The sequence below is a fragment of the Monopterus albus genome, unplaced genomic scaffold (assembly GCF_001952655.1).
Source record: "Monopterus albus unplaced genomic scaffold, M_albus_1.0 scaffold69.1, whole genome shotgun sequence".
In the NCBI taxonomy this organism is placed as follows: Eukaryota; Metazoa; Chordata; class Actinopteri; order Synbranchiformes; family Synbranchidae; genus Monopterus; species Monopterus albus.
The window spans coordinates 2,890,283-2,908,499 of record NW_018127949.1 but is presented as its reverse complement, the minus strand read 5'-3'; the positions used below and the strand labels follow the sequence as shown (position 1 = coordinate 2,908,499).

Below are 18,217 nucleotides of genomic sequence, written 5' to 3'. Positions count from 1 at the left end.
GGAGGTTGCAGCTTTCATTGGCAGCCACACTCATCCACAATCATGTCTTCATGATGTCGAAGGAGCATTTCTCCGTTCTCATAGTAAAGCATGCTTAATGGGCTCATTTTGGTTGGGGCACAACAGGGTGACACCACTCTCTCAGGGTGATGAAATTTTAGTAAACTCTGGGGAAAAAATAGACAAAACAGTGGATTTAGTTATGTTACAATAATACAGATAATTCCAGCTTCAAAAGTGCATTTTGCACAGCCCAAGGTGATAAATTCAGAGACTGAGAAGCACATATTAATGTGATTATAATAACAACATCTATATTATTGTATATACTTATTTGCATTATCAGTTATATTCATAGATACTGGAGGCAGGCTACCACATCACCTGTATGTAAGCATGATTTGTTGGATTTTGGTCTTCTCCCAGAGGACCAGGACAGGAACCTTCGCAGCGGTAAGCATTATATCTTTTTGGAAAGATGATCAAGGACCCCCAGCCTATGTGATTAAAGTCTACATGCAGGTCGACTCGGTGACACAGAGGTTTTTCACTCCCTCTTGCTGTTTGCTCTCTCTGGCCCCGTTTGCTCCTGCCCCTCTTTGGCCAGCGAGGCTTTTTGATTTCAGCAGGGGACAAGAACTTGGATTGTTCAGCTGTATGAAGTAAACTTGCCTTGGCCTTTGAGTTTTCACCAGAGCCAGCGTGTGAAAAGATGACCAACAAGGCCCGGTCGGTCAAGTTTGCCACATAGACAGGCTGATCAGGAAATGACAGACCTCTCTTTGTCGTCACCGCTTTCCGTCTTCTTGATGCTCTTTTCTGTCGAATTCTCACAGTTGATTTTTGTTCAATCCAGCTCAAGAGGGGACTCGTCATGTTGAACACCTTCCAGCTCTGTGATGAAGTGACCAGTGACGATTCAGTGAGCAGCCCCACCAGCTGCTGTTCTTGGCAGCCCATGTGTGTGTGGCATGCCTGGTCATGCTGGTGATAGACCACCACGGAGATGTTCGAAGGACTCTGGGTCCCAGGCAGCTTGATTCTCAGCTCTGCTGCCTGGATCTGTTTGTCAGCCAACAGGGCGTAGAGGTCAAAGGTCACAACCCAACTCCTCTGTCTGTACATCAAACCTAATGCAGTGAAAAGAGAGAGGTTAGCATAGAGAAAATAATCTATGTGTCACACTCATTTGACAGTCCATAAATTAATGTGTTTGGAAGGAGAAGCAGAATCCACCTGTTGTAAAAAGTACAACGTGATATGAAATGAGGCATTTTGTTCTTATTTCCTTCACTGAACTTGCTCTTGAAACCAGTATTTAGTAATACATCAGGACAGATCGTACTACAGCAGTGCCATTTTAAATTTGTCTATATAAAACATAAAATTAAAGAGGTAAACTACACTATTATATATATGGAAATATTTTAAAATATATGAATATTTCTATTATAATAAATTTCTGTCAGCAGATACAGTATCAGCCGCAGTAATGACTAAAAATATAACTTTTTTGATAACTTGTACGATGACTTGCAAATTAACGCTTGTGTTGTGGAGATTTCAGCAAATCAAAGATGAATGTTATGCCTATGAAAAATAATCCAGGGTCGTTGTGAGTCACTGAACAGGTGCGGTTCAGATTATCCTAAAGGATTAGGTATCTTAAACTTATTTAACTTTTGTATTGTCCAGCGAGTTTCTCTGTTTAGATAAGCAGCTGATCAAAAGTGCAAACCACCCTGGCTGTTAATCCACTCAAACCGGGCATCAAACCGAAACCAATCATTTAACACATCGGCGCGTCTCTTGGCTTCTGCATATCCTCAGTCAAACAAATAGGTAGTAACTCTAACACCTAGTGGATTAACCAGGAGGCGGGGCTGTCCCTTGTTGGCTGCTTGTGCCACCATTAAATCCCGAGCTCTAATCTAATCAAGTCAAGTGTGAAAAAGAACTAAGGGAAGTTGTTGATTTCACTCAACAACAGATTTGTATAGGGGGATGTCTGGCGAGATATCTAATCAACATCACCTATTTAAGAAAAAAGGAGGTTTGCCTGCATGGTAATTCACCCCCTGAGTGGGATGTGGATTGAAACCCTCTGAGGTCGTCTGGCGCAGCTTTGACAGGCTTTGAGACAAAACATTTAACATTTAAGACGGTATTTAAATTGGAAAGACACCTCTGACTCTGACTTGGGCTGTAAAACATTTTACCTGTGTGGTTTTTAGTCTATATCCTTTCACCTCTAAATAACACTTTTGTACAACAATCAAATCTTACTTTTAGCCATCACGCTCTTCACGGTGTCTGCTCGCTTTGCGGCATCCTGCTCAATAGTATCCATCGATCTGGAAAAGTTTGACTTGAAATTCCTGTACAGATGCACCATGTAGGTTGGCAGGTGATACCCGGCTGGTCGGTCCATCGTGGACAAACGACGCAGTGTCCTCATATGAACTCCATCTCTGGATTTTGAAATCCCCTGGGCCAGCAGCACCAGCAGAGATGCGTGCAGCGCAACAGCCAGTACTCTCAATGAGCGCATGTTTTAGACCGGTTAAAGACAAATTCCTCCACTGGGAGAATAGGGGTCTCTTATATACCCTCACCCACCCCCTTTCGTGTTTGACAAGTAGCTGAGAACATTAAAGGAAATTGACATGCGTCCCCAAGACGTGTTACCTGACAGCTTATCATCCATTCAGTTGCTAATTGGGTGCGTGTTTACAAGAAGCGCAACTTTTTGTTTGCGCCATGTTCTTTGGACATCTGCAGCCCGAGTCCCTATTCGGGAATTAATTGTTTCAGCTATTTGACTACACTAATTGTTAGGCTTCCCCATAGTGTAATGCAGTTGACTGACAACCGTGTGAAATAAGGAGGACTGGCCTACAGTGCACACAGGCCGAAACATTACAAATAGTACACTAAAACACAACAGTGTTATGATTACTAATATCATTTAGAGCAACGTGCGACCTTGGTGCAATTTATCATAACGTGTTGCTTAACTAGGCTATAAAGACTAATGGCATTTAGGGTGCACAAGGATATTAAAATAAAACATGAAAAGAGTGATAAAATGATACCACAAAAAAGGTCAATGAAAACTTGCCCTCAGACACACTATCAGGACCAAACAGGACACGTCTCTTTATCTCTTTCTTGTCATATTTCTCTTCCTGAGGTTCACTTAAAATTCAGACATGTGGAGCTATAGCCTATAGTTGTATGGTCAATATTGAATTTTTAGTGCCCATATTATACTTATTACGGTTTTTAAAATGTTCTTATAGATACTAATATTATGGTGGACTATTGATATTTACACAATAAGATAAAACATTGGCTATCAAAATATTGATGCTTTTGCAAAGTGGCTTCTTGAGAAACTTATTGAGCAGTATTAGCTGTCAGCTCACGCCACAATATCACAAAGCTCAGTGTTTCATATTATAGGTAAGATCCGAATGCTAATATTTTGGTTGCAGAGATATGCAGCGAGCATCCGTGACCGCAGACTGCGCATGCGCCGTAGCTCTTCTATTCACATAGCGAAATCCTTTTCCTCGTAAATTAACCGAGAAAGAACCAAAAAACATTAATGGGTGTTTTCCCAAGTGGCCTAAACAGAAAGCGGCACGCATCGGCTACATCCTCCACAGCGGACAAACCCGCCTCTGAAACCATGTTTTCTTCAGGAGCAGACGCTTTTTCACCTACCGTGTGCTGAAATGGTGAGTAACTTTAGAGTATGCGGTGCTTGTTGTACAAGCCACGGCAGCCCCAAAGTTAACACTCGTGTCGCTTTAGACGCTGGGAGACTAACAGATATTGAACACCTATACTAAGTATTCATCATAAATATTTGTAACAAAGCAGTTTGACACAACCTAAAGGACATTTTGTGTGGAAGCGTTTGTGTGGTTGATAGGCTACATGTGCTGGCACCCCCCCACCCCTTGCTCATAATTAGGCAACACTTAAGATTTTCATATTTTCAGTAAAGTGGATAATCTGAATAGGTTATGAGCTACATTAGCAAAGTTGTACGTTTTCCATCTTTGCAGTGACTTCTGTTTGCAATGAATGCATTACTAATAATAAGGGAATGCACTTTGAGATATGGTAGCTCTCAGAAAACCCAGAACAAATACTTCCACACATGGATAACATGATTATCAACTACACTGGAAAATTTTATGATTGTAAAATATGATTTTAAACACTATGAATTATACTTTTACATTGAGTGTATGTGTGTAATAACATAGCGTATTTAAGGTCAGTAAGTTCTTTTTCATTAAATAAAACTGAGATGTGATTGAAAGTTCCAAAAAGCTGTAAGTAGTCCTTTGTGCTTGTAGTGTAGCACTGAACATGTGTTTAGTCATTAGTTTAGAACAGATGCACTCAGTTTTGGATGATATTTAGCTCAGGCTCCATGGTTTGAATGCACTTATTGTGACTGTTGTCACTCTGGATAAACTGTCTGCCAAATGAATGTAATGTCATAGCTAAGATATAATATGTTGTCATCAATTCATAGGTAGAAACAGTATTCCTAAACTGGAGTATAATTTGAATTTAGCATCGTGTTTTTGGCTGTTTAGAGCATATGTCTAGATACATTATCATAATCATGAACACCATTCCTTAAATGTACCAAGACATGTTCATTCTTGCCTTTAGGTGCAGTGTAAAGTATGAAAAGTCCATAGCACCGTAAGACAAAGCACGTGGTGCCTTTTGATGTACTGCAGTCCCGGCTTTTGTTTGATGTAGCTCGTCCAGCTGGGATCAGTCTGCTCTCTTCATATCACTTTACCATCCATCCTGGGGGGATAACAGAAACCGGCTCTTGACAACTGTGAGTGAGCACAGATCAGACTGTGAATATCACAATTAATCAGCAATGACAGCAAGAAACTGAATGAACACCTGGATCATAAATGATTGAGCTCATTACTCTTGGTTTATCTTGATAAGAGGCACAGAGCAGAAACTTTAGCCCTTTCAGGTTTAACTTGTAAAGTTGCTACTGTTTTGCTCTGAAATGTTGTCAATGCTTTACTTTAAACTTTTAGCAGGGATTTTGGCTAGGAAACTATAAAGTCAAAACAGGGGTCCAGGTAGATTTGGGGTGTCTTTGGCCAAGTTTAAACTCCTAAAACCCAGTGGTGATTCAGCAAATATGAGAAATACATTTTCATAAATACTTTTGAGTCCTATAAAGCCTGACCATTTTGGTACAGATTAAGTCTTTAAAGTATCTGTCCTAATATAACGGACATGAAATCACATCCACGCCTGAGTGCGGTGGATAATTTCTTCCACAAGGTGTCATATTTGAGCACTTTGTACAGTACTATATCCCCAGAGGTGTTCATCTTGGGTATTTTGTAATTTACTCTAGCTTCCCAGGGGCTTTGGTGTTGATGAACACAATTGTACATATACACAAAGACGGACAAACATTGCAGTTATAAATATAAAGAAAAAGATAACTTTGAATCCAAATAAGAGTTATTTTTAACACTATAATGCTCATACTGCTCCTGAGAGCTTAACTCCTCCTTTCCTGTCCCCGTTACAAGGCTTTTAGCGAAATGGCTTTTTATGGATGAGACAAATGCCAGAACTGAGAGAGGTTTTGGATGAGACAGGTGATATTAGCCATATGCTCCTTTTTCTGATCTTTTTTCCATTTAACAGAGAGGATGTTTCTTTACATTTGTCACAAAACATCTGTCAGTGTTATCGCCTTCTAATAAAAAACTGGAAGGAAATGAAGGATTTATACCTGCCAGAGTAACTGCCAATGAAATCAATTTTAGCAATCCCCTTGAAACAACTTAATGCTTCTTGACATTTGTTTGTTACAAAATCACCCCAGAGAACAAAGTTGTGTTTATCACTGCTTACTCCGTGGACTGATTCAGTCATGTTCTGAGGTTTTGTGGGTTTTGTTTCATATTCACAGTGTTGCAAGAACATCAGAGTCTGTGCTGCTGCAGGAAGGAAGGAACAGGTGTGGCAGCAGTAGATTTTTACATCCATATCATTGAAAACCACTCACCACCTTTGCAAATTAGCTTAATTTGGACATCATCTTGTGACAGACTATGTTGGTTGCACAACTTTATAACAAAATATTCTCACAGGCAGCCACTGTAAGTGTGGGTGCCTGTGCCTGGGTGGTTTTGCGTGTTCATATGGAGTCAGATATGAGCCTGTTTAGCAGAAGTGTTTTTTTTTTGTTGTTTTTGTTTTGTTTTTTTTGCAAATTTGTGTCTGTACAGGTGTGACATCACTCGACACTGGTGCTTTGTTCTCGTTTCCTATAGCCCATGGAATGAAATAGGGCACTCGGTGCATGATGAGTTTGTCTGACCTCAGGGCTACAAGAGATTGTGACTAAGTATTTGCCCAGCTGTAAGCCTGTTTGCCTTTAACGTGGCATGTGTTAACCGCTAATGAATGGAGTAATTAGAGTATTGTAGTGAATTAGGCTTATGGGATGTCATCTGTGTGCATTTGTTACTGATTGTCAGCCTCCTGGCAGCTCTACATTACATAATGTCAGTGAGGGCTTAACAGCCGTGGTTCATAGCAATAAGTTTAATAAGTGAAGATTTAATTTATGTGTTAGAAACAGTTGTTAAAAGGTCTGCCATGTGTGGGAGGCTCCCATAGTGATTGGATAGTGAACTGAATGATGAGTAAACTCTCTGGGTCCGCCTCCACATCCTCTTAATACATCCCCACACACAGTTGCATACACAGAAATCCCGGCATGCGCGAGCAGGATTTCACCTCTTGCACAGGGGACTCGTACAGAAAAGTAACAAAAAAACCAACAAGGGAGCATGTCGTCACGCTTTTAAACCCCAGGCAGAAAGCTGTGGCACCCCCCTGCTGGTTTTTCCTGTTGAGCGCCTGTCTGGGATCTGTCCTCACGGAAGGACACGCTCGTTGACCTGCTTCATCAGCGATGTGAGACCGCTACCTGTCATAGTGTGATCAGCTGGCAGAGACAGATTGTCTCACTGATCAGACAGAGGATGTCCGACTGAGTCCGGCACCACTGTCATTTTGGTTATTTTTAACCCACTTTTTTCCTCACTGTGTTCCTCGGCGACTTGAGCACATCTTGGATGGTGTGCTAAACAGCTGGATGTCAGGTACAGTTCTGTTTGTTTTACATTCTCTGTGTTATGATGCTTGAGTCCTGCTGCAGGCTTGTGTTTGCAGTCTCTGAAAGATACAAAAGGAAATGGCATAAGTTGTCTAAGTATCACCTCAGACGCCTGGTGTGATTTTACTTCACACTGAACAGATTTGACTATGAAACCCTTTCAAACTATAGAATTTCTCTTAATCTGTCATATGATCTTAAAGCTACTTTCTCTTTCGAAGAGACATTCATGTTTAATACTCACATTGCTACATGAATTTTCTTCCTGACATATGACACCAAGGCTTTTCTGAAATGTTTATCACCTCTCATTCCTTTACAAGAGGACCAGCACAGAATTCTGGAATTTATTCAGCGGCTAAGGCAGGATTTGTTTGCACATACACAAGTTTGGTTCCACACACTTTTCAGGCTGAATAGCAAGCAAAAGGAAACATGTTAACAAATCAGTGTAAAAGCTTCCCATGCAGATGTTCTCCGAGGCTGTGGCAAATATAAGGTCTGTCAGTTGGCCTGGCACTGTCGACAGAATATCGCGGTCAGACCCTGGGGTTTAGAAAAAATGAAAGCCACATTACTGCAGCCTTGAAATCATAGGAAATTGCCATCTTGAAATGAAATAAATTACAGACAGGGTTTAAAAATAGACATGCACATCCTTTTTAGCAACTCGGCCTCAAACTGTGATAAAAGCAAAAATGGTAATGGCTAAGGGTTATTCGTGTGATTTTCGTTGCAGCAGCATTGTTTGTTTTTGTGCCGTTCGGAGTCACAGTAGATGAGCTGCTACTTTGACTTTTAACTGAATCTGTTTTGCAAAATCTTTTTTCTGGGAGTTTGATCAGATTTGGAAATTGAACATCCTCTAACAATTGCATGACTTCCTTTATAGCACAGTCTCTTTCTGAGCTGACTGTTGGGTGATTAATTTTGAACAGAGACAAATATATCAGAGCTGTACGTTGACACAAACTCATATTGAGGTCTTTGGAACAGTTGAAGGAAAGCAAGAAAGATTTTCTGCAGCGGAAGCAGTGAGATAATTTCCGTGCAGCACTGATATTTAGTTCAGGAACTGGCAATGTCCTGTGGAATCATGCCTCTATGTAACTTTTAACCTCATTGGTGAAATATGTTGCAGCTGCAGGGAGGAAGTTTCACAGTACAACGTTGCATTTCCTGCTAAGGTGTGCAGACACTTCCTCTGCCTAGGGCGTGTGACTGGGTTGTATTGAAGGGTTTGCTGGTCTAGTATCCTGTGATGAGTGAGAGACTGGGAGGTATTGTGTCATTGTTATAAATAAGACAAGGACTAGATTACTTCAGACCTTGTAAAAACGCCCCTATCTTTGATATTGAGCTATATAAATGAAAATGTACTTAACTGTTATTTGCTTGTATTAATACAGTTCTGTCATTCTGTGATTTTGTGCAGCCAGGAGGCTCTCAGGCTTAACATTGTCAGACTGAACAAGTGGCCTCCATGGAAATGGAAGGTCCAGAAATGCCCAGGACTCTTGCCAAGAAAGCAAGTTGCATTCATTCTGGACTTTCTGTGGTTCTTGCTGTTACGCCTGCAGCTCTCTTCTCCATCTTCATATGGGAAGTTGTGTCGAAAGATCCTCTCAGCATTACAAAGTGATACCCATCTCTCTTGAACCCCTGCATCTCTTGTAAATGAAGAGCGCTCTGCATCCTTCCTCTGGGCCACCAGCAGATGCATCCTGCAGCTGCACGCTCCTTCCTGCCTGCACTCAGACCCTTTTGTCTGAAGACGTTTCTTCAGCAAAGTTGGGACACCGATTGAATTTAAATGGGGCAGCCCTGAATGGGGCAATGCTGACAGGCTGGCAGAAGGTCCCAGTTTCCATGGTCTTATTCTTACTGTGCCATCAGTGAGTTTAAACATAAGTGCATTATGATACAGCCTGTTGCCTTTTGTTTCATACATAAACACACAGAGATGAGTTAAGGCATCTATTTTTTATCATTTACCTTTTGCATAGTTTCTCTTTTTTATGTTGTCAGAGGAAATCGGAGTTTGTCTTGTTGGTGTTTTTCTTTTAGCAGTAGGACACTATGGCTGACATTTGGGATAAACAGCCTCTCTGATGAGTGGCCTTGATTGGCTTTAAAGGAGGATGTTTATGACTGAGGGCTATTTCTACTCAGGCCTCCACCCCGGCTGTCCGCCCGCTAGGCCCAGCCTGCCCATGCTGAAATCAGCATAGCTGATGAGCTGAGCTTGAGTGTAGCAGGCGCTTCAGTGTCAAACTGTGTGTACACGGTCTGGCAGCCAAGGTGATGCGCTGTAAGGTAAGTCAGAGGAGGATTTCTGAGGTACCAGTTTGACTGAGCAAGCTGTGGCATTAATAATGCCAGCTTTCTTTTGGAGACTTGTAAAAATGAAGCTTCAGCCAGGAATTGTAAGTTGACCTCTTTCAACACTCAGACATCTGACAAATAACACTGTGTGGGCTAAGATATAGCACGTTCTATGAGGATAACGGGAGAATCTGTCATCAGTGCTTTATAGCCTTCGGCTGAGCCACATAGGAACATGCATATTACCATGCATGACTGTGGTGATGGATAAAGAAACCTAGTGATTAAATGTCCTTAAAGTGACAAAGACTGAAAAGACTTTGCTATGCAAGTCCCCTTTTCTGTGTACTTTACATCTGTTTCCAGCCTAAATAGCTTGAAGTAGAGGAGACACAGAAGACATAAATAACCCTCATGCATCATATACCTGCCTGACAAAACTTTCTTTTTTAGTGCAGAAAACATGACATTAAAGCTGCAACAGTTTATTTATTATTTCAAGTCAGTTCAATTTGCTTCACAGGGATTTACAATTTGTACAGCATACAAGAACTTGTATCATCAGAGGTTTGACTAGTGCATCATCTTGTTGTTCCCAGTTTAACTGAGATGTGGATGTATTTGCAAGTTATTTATCTTCAAGTTTGGGCCACACATGGATAGAAACTTACTAGTGATACTAGTAATAACAATACTAAAATAGCAATACAGAGAAACTGAATGATATCTTATTAATTAATCTTGTTAATGGAGTTATCATTTCAGTATGTTCCTTTGCAGTGCTTACTGTACAGGACAGGAGTTAACTGCGTCGTCTGTGTGCACAGCCTGACCCTGTGAAAGGGAGCTGAACTTAGCCAGCTGGCTGCCAAATGTACCACTTCTTTCCCCAGTACCCGCTGTGGAGACCTGAATCTGTTGCATGAGTCTCCTCCCGAGCACAGGAGACAGGCCAATGATGAGAACGCTGTATGAAAGCTTGAACTCCTACCCAGTGCCAAGCAGCTGGCCACTTGGCGCTCCAGCTACAGTAGGAGGTGTTTCCCACCGACTGGGGGTAGCCGAGGGGATTCAAAAGAGTCATTTTTTTTGGATGCGATGCTAAGTTCTCACAATCCTTTGGACGATGGTGGAAAACAAGCAGCAGACATAAAAGTCTGGAAGTACAGGTAGCTCTTCATCTCATGTGTAAGATGTCGTATTTTTGGTGGATTGTTGCAGTGAGGAGTGTTTTTTTTTCACAAAATTATGGCAACAGAAATGCTTTTGGTATGTGGTGAGGACTCAAATAGATGTGGGCAGCTGGGGCACAGTATTCCTGAATGCTTAGCTTCCATTTATGGAACTTGAATGGTTTCTACCTCTTTTTGCTCTTCAGTTTTATTTTTTGTTTTTTTTTTACTTTGCAGTAATTTGATAGTACTTCCTAAAATCATAAAGTTAATCAGGTCAAGCTATGAAAAAAACATGTCAGACTTCTTTATATTTTACTGTACCAGCAGACAAACTAACAAGCAAATTAATATGTTGTTGTCTTAACACTTGTGCTTATGAGAAGACACTGAATCAAAAGGTCATCGAGTACAAAGGTAACCTGCCCACTCAGCTCCCGACGCAGGAGAGTAGTGGTGACTCACCCGACACTTGTGTCTCCACAGAGCCTCTCTGCACAGTGAGAGTCTGCTCTATTCAAAGCTGGAGATGACACAGATCTGAGCTCAGGTGGTAGCAGATAACCCTCCCGTACTCCTCGGCTGTGTCACTCATATTGATCTTGGATCCATTCTGCGTTCTTAATCTACACTTTGCAGCTTCATTGTTACACTATGTGTATCTGTGAGTTTGTGGTGCTTTTGGAATTGTGTATCTTTGTGTGTTTCTCCTATGTTTTTGTGCTCTGGTGCTATAGGCTCCTGACCAGCTCCATGCTGTAAGTGATGTTTAAGAGCAAGGTTGTTCCTGACACCAACTTCTAGTGTGTCAGCCGACTTGTTTGTTTTTCTCCTCAGCACCCTGCAAAGCACACTGCTTATTCAGAGAGGAGGAAGCTTGCTTGAAATTTGTGGCTGGCTCGTGAGGGGGTCTGAGTTCTCTGTATCAAGTTGTATGATTAAAATATTACTCTCTAATCCCCTGCCACCATGAATAGATTGTAGAGATGAGCGCAAAAAGGAGGATTTAATGAGACATTGAATCACTAACCTCCTGTTAATCTTTTTTTTTATAGCCTACAGTAAATACATGGTAAAAATCAATGGAATAACAGTCATTAATACAGAGACGCAGTAAATAAGAGATGATTGCAGGAGGGCTTTTACAGAATGCTAAGCATTTTAATTAAGAGAAACAATTCATATTTACAGTTTTTAAATTCAGCAGCTACACACAATAAATGTGATTCCACACTGTTTTTTACACATCAGCTTGAATGTGTGCCATACAGAAATGATTAAACCTGCAATATAAAGTCCACATATAATGGGATAACATTACCCAGATACAGTGTACTGTATGTTTTTCCCCTGTGTGAGGGCCTTTGTGTTTTTATGTGCGGCAGTATGTTTGCTTCCTGTTTCTGAGTCCACTGCGATGTCATTCACAGCTGCTTGTGGAGCATGGGTACAACTGCCAGTGCCGCACCACAGCCTGTTTCCGTAGCACCGCCACTTAAGAGTGTACATGGCAACGGGATGGCCGACAGCAGCCACTCTTTTAACATGAGCCCTTTTCCAACAGTCAGCATCCACAGCAACAAGGCCAAGTCCATTATCACCAACAAAGTCGCACCTGTCCTTATCACGTAAGTCCCTCCCTGAATTTGCGTTCTCACAGTTGGGCGCTAATCCCCTTTGATCACTGTGGTGACATCCCCCTCCCCCCGAGCCTCAGTGTTTGCCCCTGTTATCAACTCATTTGTCAATTCAGGCTGGCAAATACTAACTGGTAATTGAATTGACCTCTCTCTCATCCAGTCCTTTGCTGTGATCTGTTTTATAGGTATAACTGCAGACAGGAATTTCAGATTCATGATGACGTCCTCAAGACCAACTACAAAGTCGGTCGGATATCAGACGCTATGCCCGAGCACTACCTGGTGCAGGTAGGACGCAGCACAAGCCTCTTGGCTGCACAGAGGAGAGATGTGGAATAATCTCACCTGTCTTTTTCGCTACTCTTTTCACATTCATGTGTCCACATTGCTGAGTGGTGGAACATTGTTATGCACTGTTTTATGATGTGAGGCAGCCGTTGAAACAGACGAGTTGTCACCCTCCTATCAGGGCTTTGATCTGCTCTGCCACCTCTGCTGTGGCTGTTCAGGCATGCAGTGTGTTGTCAGCATTAACCCACAGCTTCTCTTTACTGGTCTGTAGTGTCACCTCCAGAATGACCATGTCCACTTAAGACATTTATTTTCGTCTCTGCTTTGACTTTCAATCCACACCAAGCAGTTGTTTTTCACAAAGAAAAACTCTCTCCAGAAGTAAGCAGTGACAAAACCCCAACCTCAGTGTAGACATGTATAAAGACATCTTCTGAAGCAGTGACATAATGCTGCTCAGACTGGTGTTGTGTGTCAGAGATGTTAGGAAATCAGCTGTAAATCTCCCGCTCTGTGATCACATATTTTGAATTCAAATATAGCTGATTGCACTATACCGGTGTTGTCAGATGGGCTTTGATAGCATTTTATTGAATATGAATCCTTTCAAATCCTTTATCAGATTTGTTTTGACTTGCTTGTTGGGGAATGAAGACATCTTTATTAATAAATTTGTTTTACTGTGTCTCATCCTTCCTACAAATATTGCATTTCACAGTTGTTTAATTTTCAAAAAGAGACAAAAGAAAAGTAGGGGTGTGATGCTACTCTTAGCTCATGAAGTGAGATGATACATGATATTGGGCTCACGAGAACGAGACGACAAGATATTTTAACACTTTTTTAAAGAAATCTTCAATGATGAAATATATGACTGGAAAAATAGTCTTTTATTCGACTGAAAGTCTCAAAATGCAAAAAAAATGCAGGTGCATTTAGAAATGATTTGCAAAAAGAAAGAGGAAGAGTTGTTATTTTTGGTGTGGGTGAGGAACAAAACGTTTAATAAACAAAAAACTTTATTATTTAAAGTAAACTTTTAACTCCAGTATGGATGGACAATTTCCAAATTGTCTTACCAAATTAGTGTTGACATATTTGCTGCGCAGGATTTACAATGTTACGGAATGCTTGAGTGGAAAGCTGAAATGTTTAAACACACACCAGGGTCATGCTCAGAAAGTTTCTGATGATTGTTGCATTGCTTCCCAGGGGGAATACTTTATGGTCCAGGATGTATACAGCAAGGCAGATGTCCTGAATACCACGAGCAGCTATGGAGTGCCCAACTTCCGCCAGGTCAAGGGACACTACCCGCTGTATGGGATGGGTCAGCCGAGCCTGAACGGCTTCAGGCAGGTTCTCCAAAGGCTCCAAGCACAAGGACATGAGGTCATAATACGTTTTTTAAAAATAAAAAATCAATACATACAGAATTGAAGCTGACATAAATGGTTGACAGGCCCGTCTTGGTGCCTGTGTAGCTCTGCCTGGTTTCTTTCTAGCTGTGCTGTCAGTAAATATTTGCGGAGTCAAGTGCTCAGTGGAGGCTGTGGCTGAATTGTAGAACTGAGCAAACAGAAAGTTGTGGTCATGTGTACCAATGGAAAATGAATCTCTTTGCTTACAGCAGCTAGAAAGCGACTGTAATTGAAGTGAAAATGACAAAATTATACATCAGGCCTGTCTAAAACTCCTTACTCATGTGCTGCATTTCACATAACAACAGATAGTTTCCAGTTGCTCTGGAAGTGATGTAGTTGGTAGAAGGCAACAACCATTTACTTTAAAAACCCCTTATTTGATGCTTATCTTGCTGTGCTTTTGCAAACAGGAGATTATATTCTTCTGCGTAAGAGAGGAACCAGTGGTTTTTCTGCACAAGGATGAGGACTTTCTTCCGTATACCCCCAGGAGGAAGGAAAACCTACACGAGAACCTCCATGGCCTGAAAAAGGAGGAGATGGTGGAGAACCTGGAGCTCACTATAAGGAAAGAGGTGACCGTCTCACATTTGCTCAGTATCTGCATGTGGCAGAGTTGGTTTTTTTTTTTTTTGTCACATTATAGTTTACAGCAGCATTAAAACACTTCCTTCTTCCACAGCTCCACGACTTTGCCAAGCTCAATGAAAACATCTTCTACGTCTACAATGACATTGAGTACTTTAAAGATGAACCCCAGAAGATCTCTGTCACATGCGAGGAGGACATCCATGTGACTGAAGAGGTCTATAAGAGGCCCATGTTCACAATGCCGACCTACAGGTTGTTTACGTCGTTTCTGTATTAGTCCACAGCTCACGTGTCACAGAGCAGCAGGTGGCTACATGCTGCTGAATATGTAGGGCAGGTTATAAATAGTGGTGCCTATTTGTACAAAGGCTTGTTGCCCTGTTTTCTTTCAGAAGAAAGGTGGGGGGGTGTAAAAACTAAAGCTTGCAGCATCCTGTTTTCTATCAGATCAGCGGAGTCAGCTTTATTGAGCTGTCATAACAGTTTCTCATGATTTCCAGAGCAAGAGAGTATATTATTACCTGAGGAAAGCACCAAAGCCTCGTCTCTGGTTCTTATGAAGTTTTACAGTGAAAAGAAAGCAGCAGGATGGTTTATTATACAGAGTATGAAATTGCAGGTGGTTAGTGTTTTTTCAAGGGAATGTTAATGATTTCATCATTCTGATCTCTTGCCATCCCTTGTGAATTGTCAGGAGGAAGTAAAGTACTTTAAGTCAGGTGTCTCTGTGCTGTGTGTTGTGCTCTCCATAAGGGCAGCACTGACACAACACAGGCACAGGTTCAACTCTCTATAACAGTCTGTTATATTGCAGGTACTACAGATTACCACTACCAATGGAGGGGGCACCATTGGAAGAAGACTTTGACGCATTTGTTAACATACTCAGGGTAAGCGCATGTAAAAATGTCAGTCATGCTGCAGCTTCAGCAATGAATCAGACCTTTTTAGTTCTTTTTTCCCTTGTTGGGATTGTGTTTTAATGCGCCAATGAAGTTATAAATGGTCAGAATGTTGGGAAGCATCTGGATTTTTTCACTGTCGTAGCGAGAAGCTCATAATAGCCTTTTTAATCTACATGTGGCCTTTAAATCTGTCCTGTTTGTGCCATCAGTCACTTCTAAGTGTGATAGCTGTTATGTAAAAAGGCTGAAAACCTGCAGCTCATGTTCACTCTTTGGTCATCTGCTCAGTCTGATTTCCGTCCTGCCCTTTACTCATACAGAATGTTCCTTTCGTCTTGTTATGCCCTTTTTTGGACTGACTTGCAGCAGCCGGTCCAGTTCCCTGTGGTTGGAAAGTGGCTTCTTTTTAAACAGTGTTTGGATCAAAGCTTTACTTAGTCCTGCCATATTCTTCCTTTCTGTCTGTCTTTTTGTCATCCTCAGTTATATTGCCCTGCTAAAGTTTTCTTTTTTGAAAAATCTTGCATTCCTTGATATTTGTTATCATTTTTGTGGTTAAAAAGGGCTTTAAAACCATAGTTTCTCGATCTCATCTGAAATATTTGTAGAATAAACCTTTTAATCCAGTAAAAATTGATTTCATGGCTCCAGGTATAAACTATGTTAATTTTTGATTAATCACTTCTCAGTGACTCTTTTCCACTGTGCTGAATGTTTCAAGCCATTAAAATCAAAATAATGCGACAGCATTCATCTTTTATGTGTTTTAAAATGGAGCTGGACATCACTGAGACTCTCTCCTCTATACTGTATGTCTTCTGTTTTCCAGGAGAGCCCCAGCTTGTCTCTGGGCCATGATGTATCCAGACTGCAGCCCGCTCTGCTCTTCAGCTGCCAGGTGGGCGTTGGCCGCACCAACCTGGCCTTGATCCTGGGCACACTGGTCATGAATCGTCTGAGGGGTGATTCTCAACCACTGCCTCAGTAAGAGCTCAGCATGAGTTACATCTGTAAAATGGAGAAGGACTTCACCTGGGTGTTTAATAATACAGTGTAACGATGCAGCTTTAGAAATGGCTTCATTTTTTAAATATCAGGTAATCATAGAGTCGACCCTATTTGCTTTGGTTTGCAGAGCTGAGGAAGTAGCAGCCACAGAGCCCAAACCACTGTTCCAGGTCATCCAGTCTCTGATCAGCAAGCTGCCTAATGGACAGCAGGTCATGGAAGAGGTAAAGCAAACTACCTATACCATCATAACATTTCGAATATAGATAATGTGTAGGTCTGAAACAACAATATTTAAAGTAATGCATTGTGGATCTTTCAATGTGGGAGAAGGAATAGATGTAGTTGTAAACATATTTATCAAAGGAACTGAAATTTTGTAGGAAAAAAACACTAACACTTCACTTATATTATTTAAGTTGAGGTCTTAAAAGGTTAAATTGGTTTTATATTTCATTCTGATGGATCAAAAACTGTAAAGCTCGATTTATGGTTTTGTTAAATCTATGCTGTAACTACTGTGTAAGTAACATGTAGCCTTGTAGCCTATGCCATAGCATGACGTGTACCTCTCAAGAAATGGAACTGCACGTCGCGGCAATGCAGACAACAACAACTGTGATTAGTTGCATTGCAGTAAATTGCATAAACCAAGCTTTACTTGATGACAGTCAAACATTTTGAAGTCAATGCCATCTTGTTTTTGTCTGACAGGTTGATCAGGCTATTACCCTGTGTTCAGAAATGCACAACATAAAAGAAGCAATATATGAGAACAAGAGTAAACTGGAAGGGATTGGAGAAGATTATCAGATTGAGGTTAGTGGTGTTCCTTTTTCTGACTGAATTCCTCTTCAAGGCAGCACCTTTGCTATAGTTAGTGCTTGATTTTCAGCAACCTCTGCTGCTGAGTAGAGCAAGAGTGAGGCAGCAATCAATGATGATTATGTGTAAAAAGTCCTTATCAGTGTAGGTGGATACTTCAGAAATTGCCCACAACAGCTGATGGAGGACTAAAGTAACCGATAACATTAGAGAGTTGAATTATCTCCTGTCTGTCAGGAAATCATTAGGATCATGCAGCAGATTAAGTTGAGGTGCTTCACTAAAAGAGAAACCTCTTTTTCAGAGGTATGATGTGTACAGTATGAAAGGATGAACAAATACTGAAACCTTTGTTTGCTGTTCAGGGAAGCAGCACCAAAGACTACTTTCTCAGCAGAACCATGCAGAGCTTGGAGCGCTACTTCTATTTGATTGTATTTAATGCATACCTTCATGAACAGGTATTTTTTTCCAGTGTAAATTTCTTTATTGATATACAGTGCCTTGCGAAAGTATTCGGCCCCCTTGAACTTTGCGACCTTTTGCCACATTTCAGGCTTCAAACATAAAGATATAAAACTGTAATTTTTTGTGAAGAATCAACAACAAGTGGGACACAATCATGAAGTGGAACGAAATTTATTGGATATGTCAAACTTTTTTAACAAATAAAAAACTGAAAAATTGGGCGTGCAAAATTATTCAGCCCCCTTAAGTTAATACTTTGTAGCGCCACCTTTTGCTGCGATTACAGCTGTAAGTCACTTGGGGTATGTCTCTATCAGTTTTGCACATCGAGAGACTGAAATATTTGCCCATTCCTCCTTGCAAA

The 18,217-nt window shown here is 41.1% G+C and overlaps 2 protein-coding genes across 8 annotated transcripts in view; one reads left to right on the top strand and one right to left on the bottom strand.

Moving 5' to 3' along the window:
- Window positions 1–18,217, top strand: part of pald1a (phosphatase domain containing paladin 1a) — a 55,684-nt gene that overhangs the window by 9,489 nt on the left and 27,978 nt on the right. For 2 of the 7 annotated variants that reach the window (XM_020604976.1, XM_020604979.1), the window contains exons 2-11: window positions 12,132–12,329; window positions 12,527–12,629; window positions 13,845–14,024; window positions 14,467–14,631; window positions 14,739–14,899; window positions 15,462–15,537; window positions 16,382–16,536; window positions 16,688–16,784; window positions 17,275–17,379; window positions 17,751–17,846. In XM_020604976.1, the coding sequence (XP_020460632.1) occupies window positions 12,145–12,329; window positions 12,527–12,629; window positions 13,845–14,024; window positions 14,467–14,631; window positions 14,739–14,899; window positions 15,462–15,537; window positions 16,382–16,536; window positions 16,688–16,784; window positions 17,275–17,379; window positions 17,751–17,846 (1,323 nt within the window). In that variant the 5' untranslated portion in view covers window positions 12,132–12,144. Of the gene's footprint in view, window positions 1–3,474; window positions 3,744–4,698; window positions 4,877–6,782; window positions 7,191–9,498; window positions 9,521–10,620; window positions 10,699–12,131; window positions 12,330–12,526; window positions 12,630–13,844; window positions 14,025–14,466; window positions 14,632–14,738; window positions 14,900–15,461; window positions 15,538–16,381; window positions 16,537–16,687; window positions 16,785–17,274; window positions 17,380–17,750; window positions 17,847–18,217 lie in introns of those variants that run through there. The other 5 variants (XM_020604980.1, XM_020604978.1, XM_020604977.1 and 2 more) reach the window with 5 other exon arrangements.
- Window positions 7–2,677, bottom strand: ndr2 (nodal-related 2). Its single transcript, XM_020604982.1, has 3 exons — window positions 2,287–2,677; window positions 385–1,130; window positions 7–167 (listed from the first exon to the last, which is right to left on the bottom strand). Exons 1-3 carry the CDS (start codon window positions 2,549–2,551, stop codon window positions 15–17), a joined length of 1,164 nt encoding a protein of 387 aa, XP_020460638.1. The 5' UTR covers window positions 2,552–2,677; the 3' UTR covers window positions 7–14.

What these genes read in the sequence shown, in the direction of transcription:
- ndr2 (XM_020604982.1), bottom strand. Translation starts at nt 2,551, where the DNA reads ATGCGCTCATTGAGAGTACTGGCTGTTGCGCTGCACGCATCTCTGCTG. An exon ending in GAAGAGCGTGATGGCTAAAA is followed by an intron (nt 1,131 to 2,286) that starts GTAAGATTTGAT and finishes TCACTGCATTAG; the next exon opens with GTTTGATGTACAGACAGAGG. An exon ending in CAAATCATGCTTACATACAG is followed by an intron (nt 168 to 384) that starts GTGATGTGGTAG and finishes TTTTTTCCCCAG; the next exon opens with AGTTTACTAAAATTTCATCA.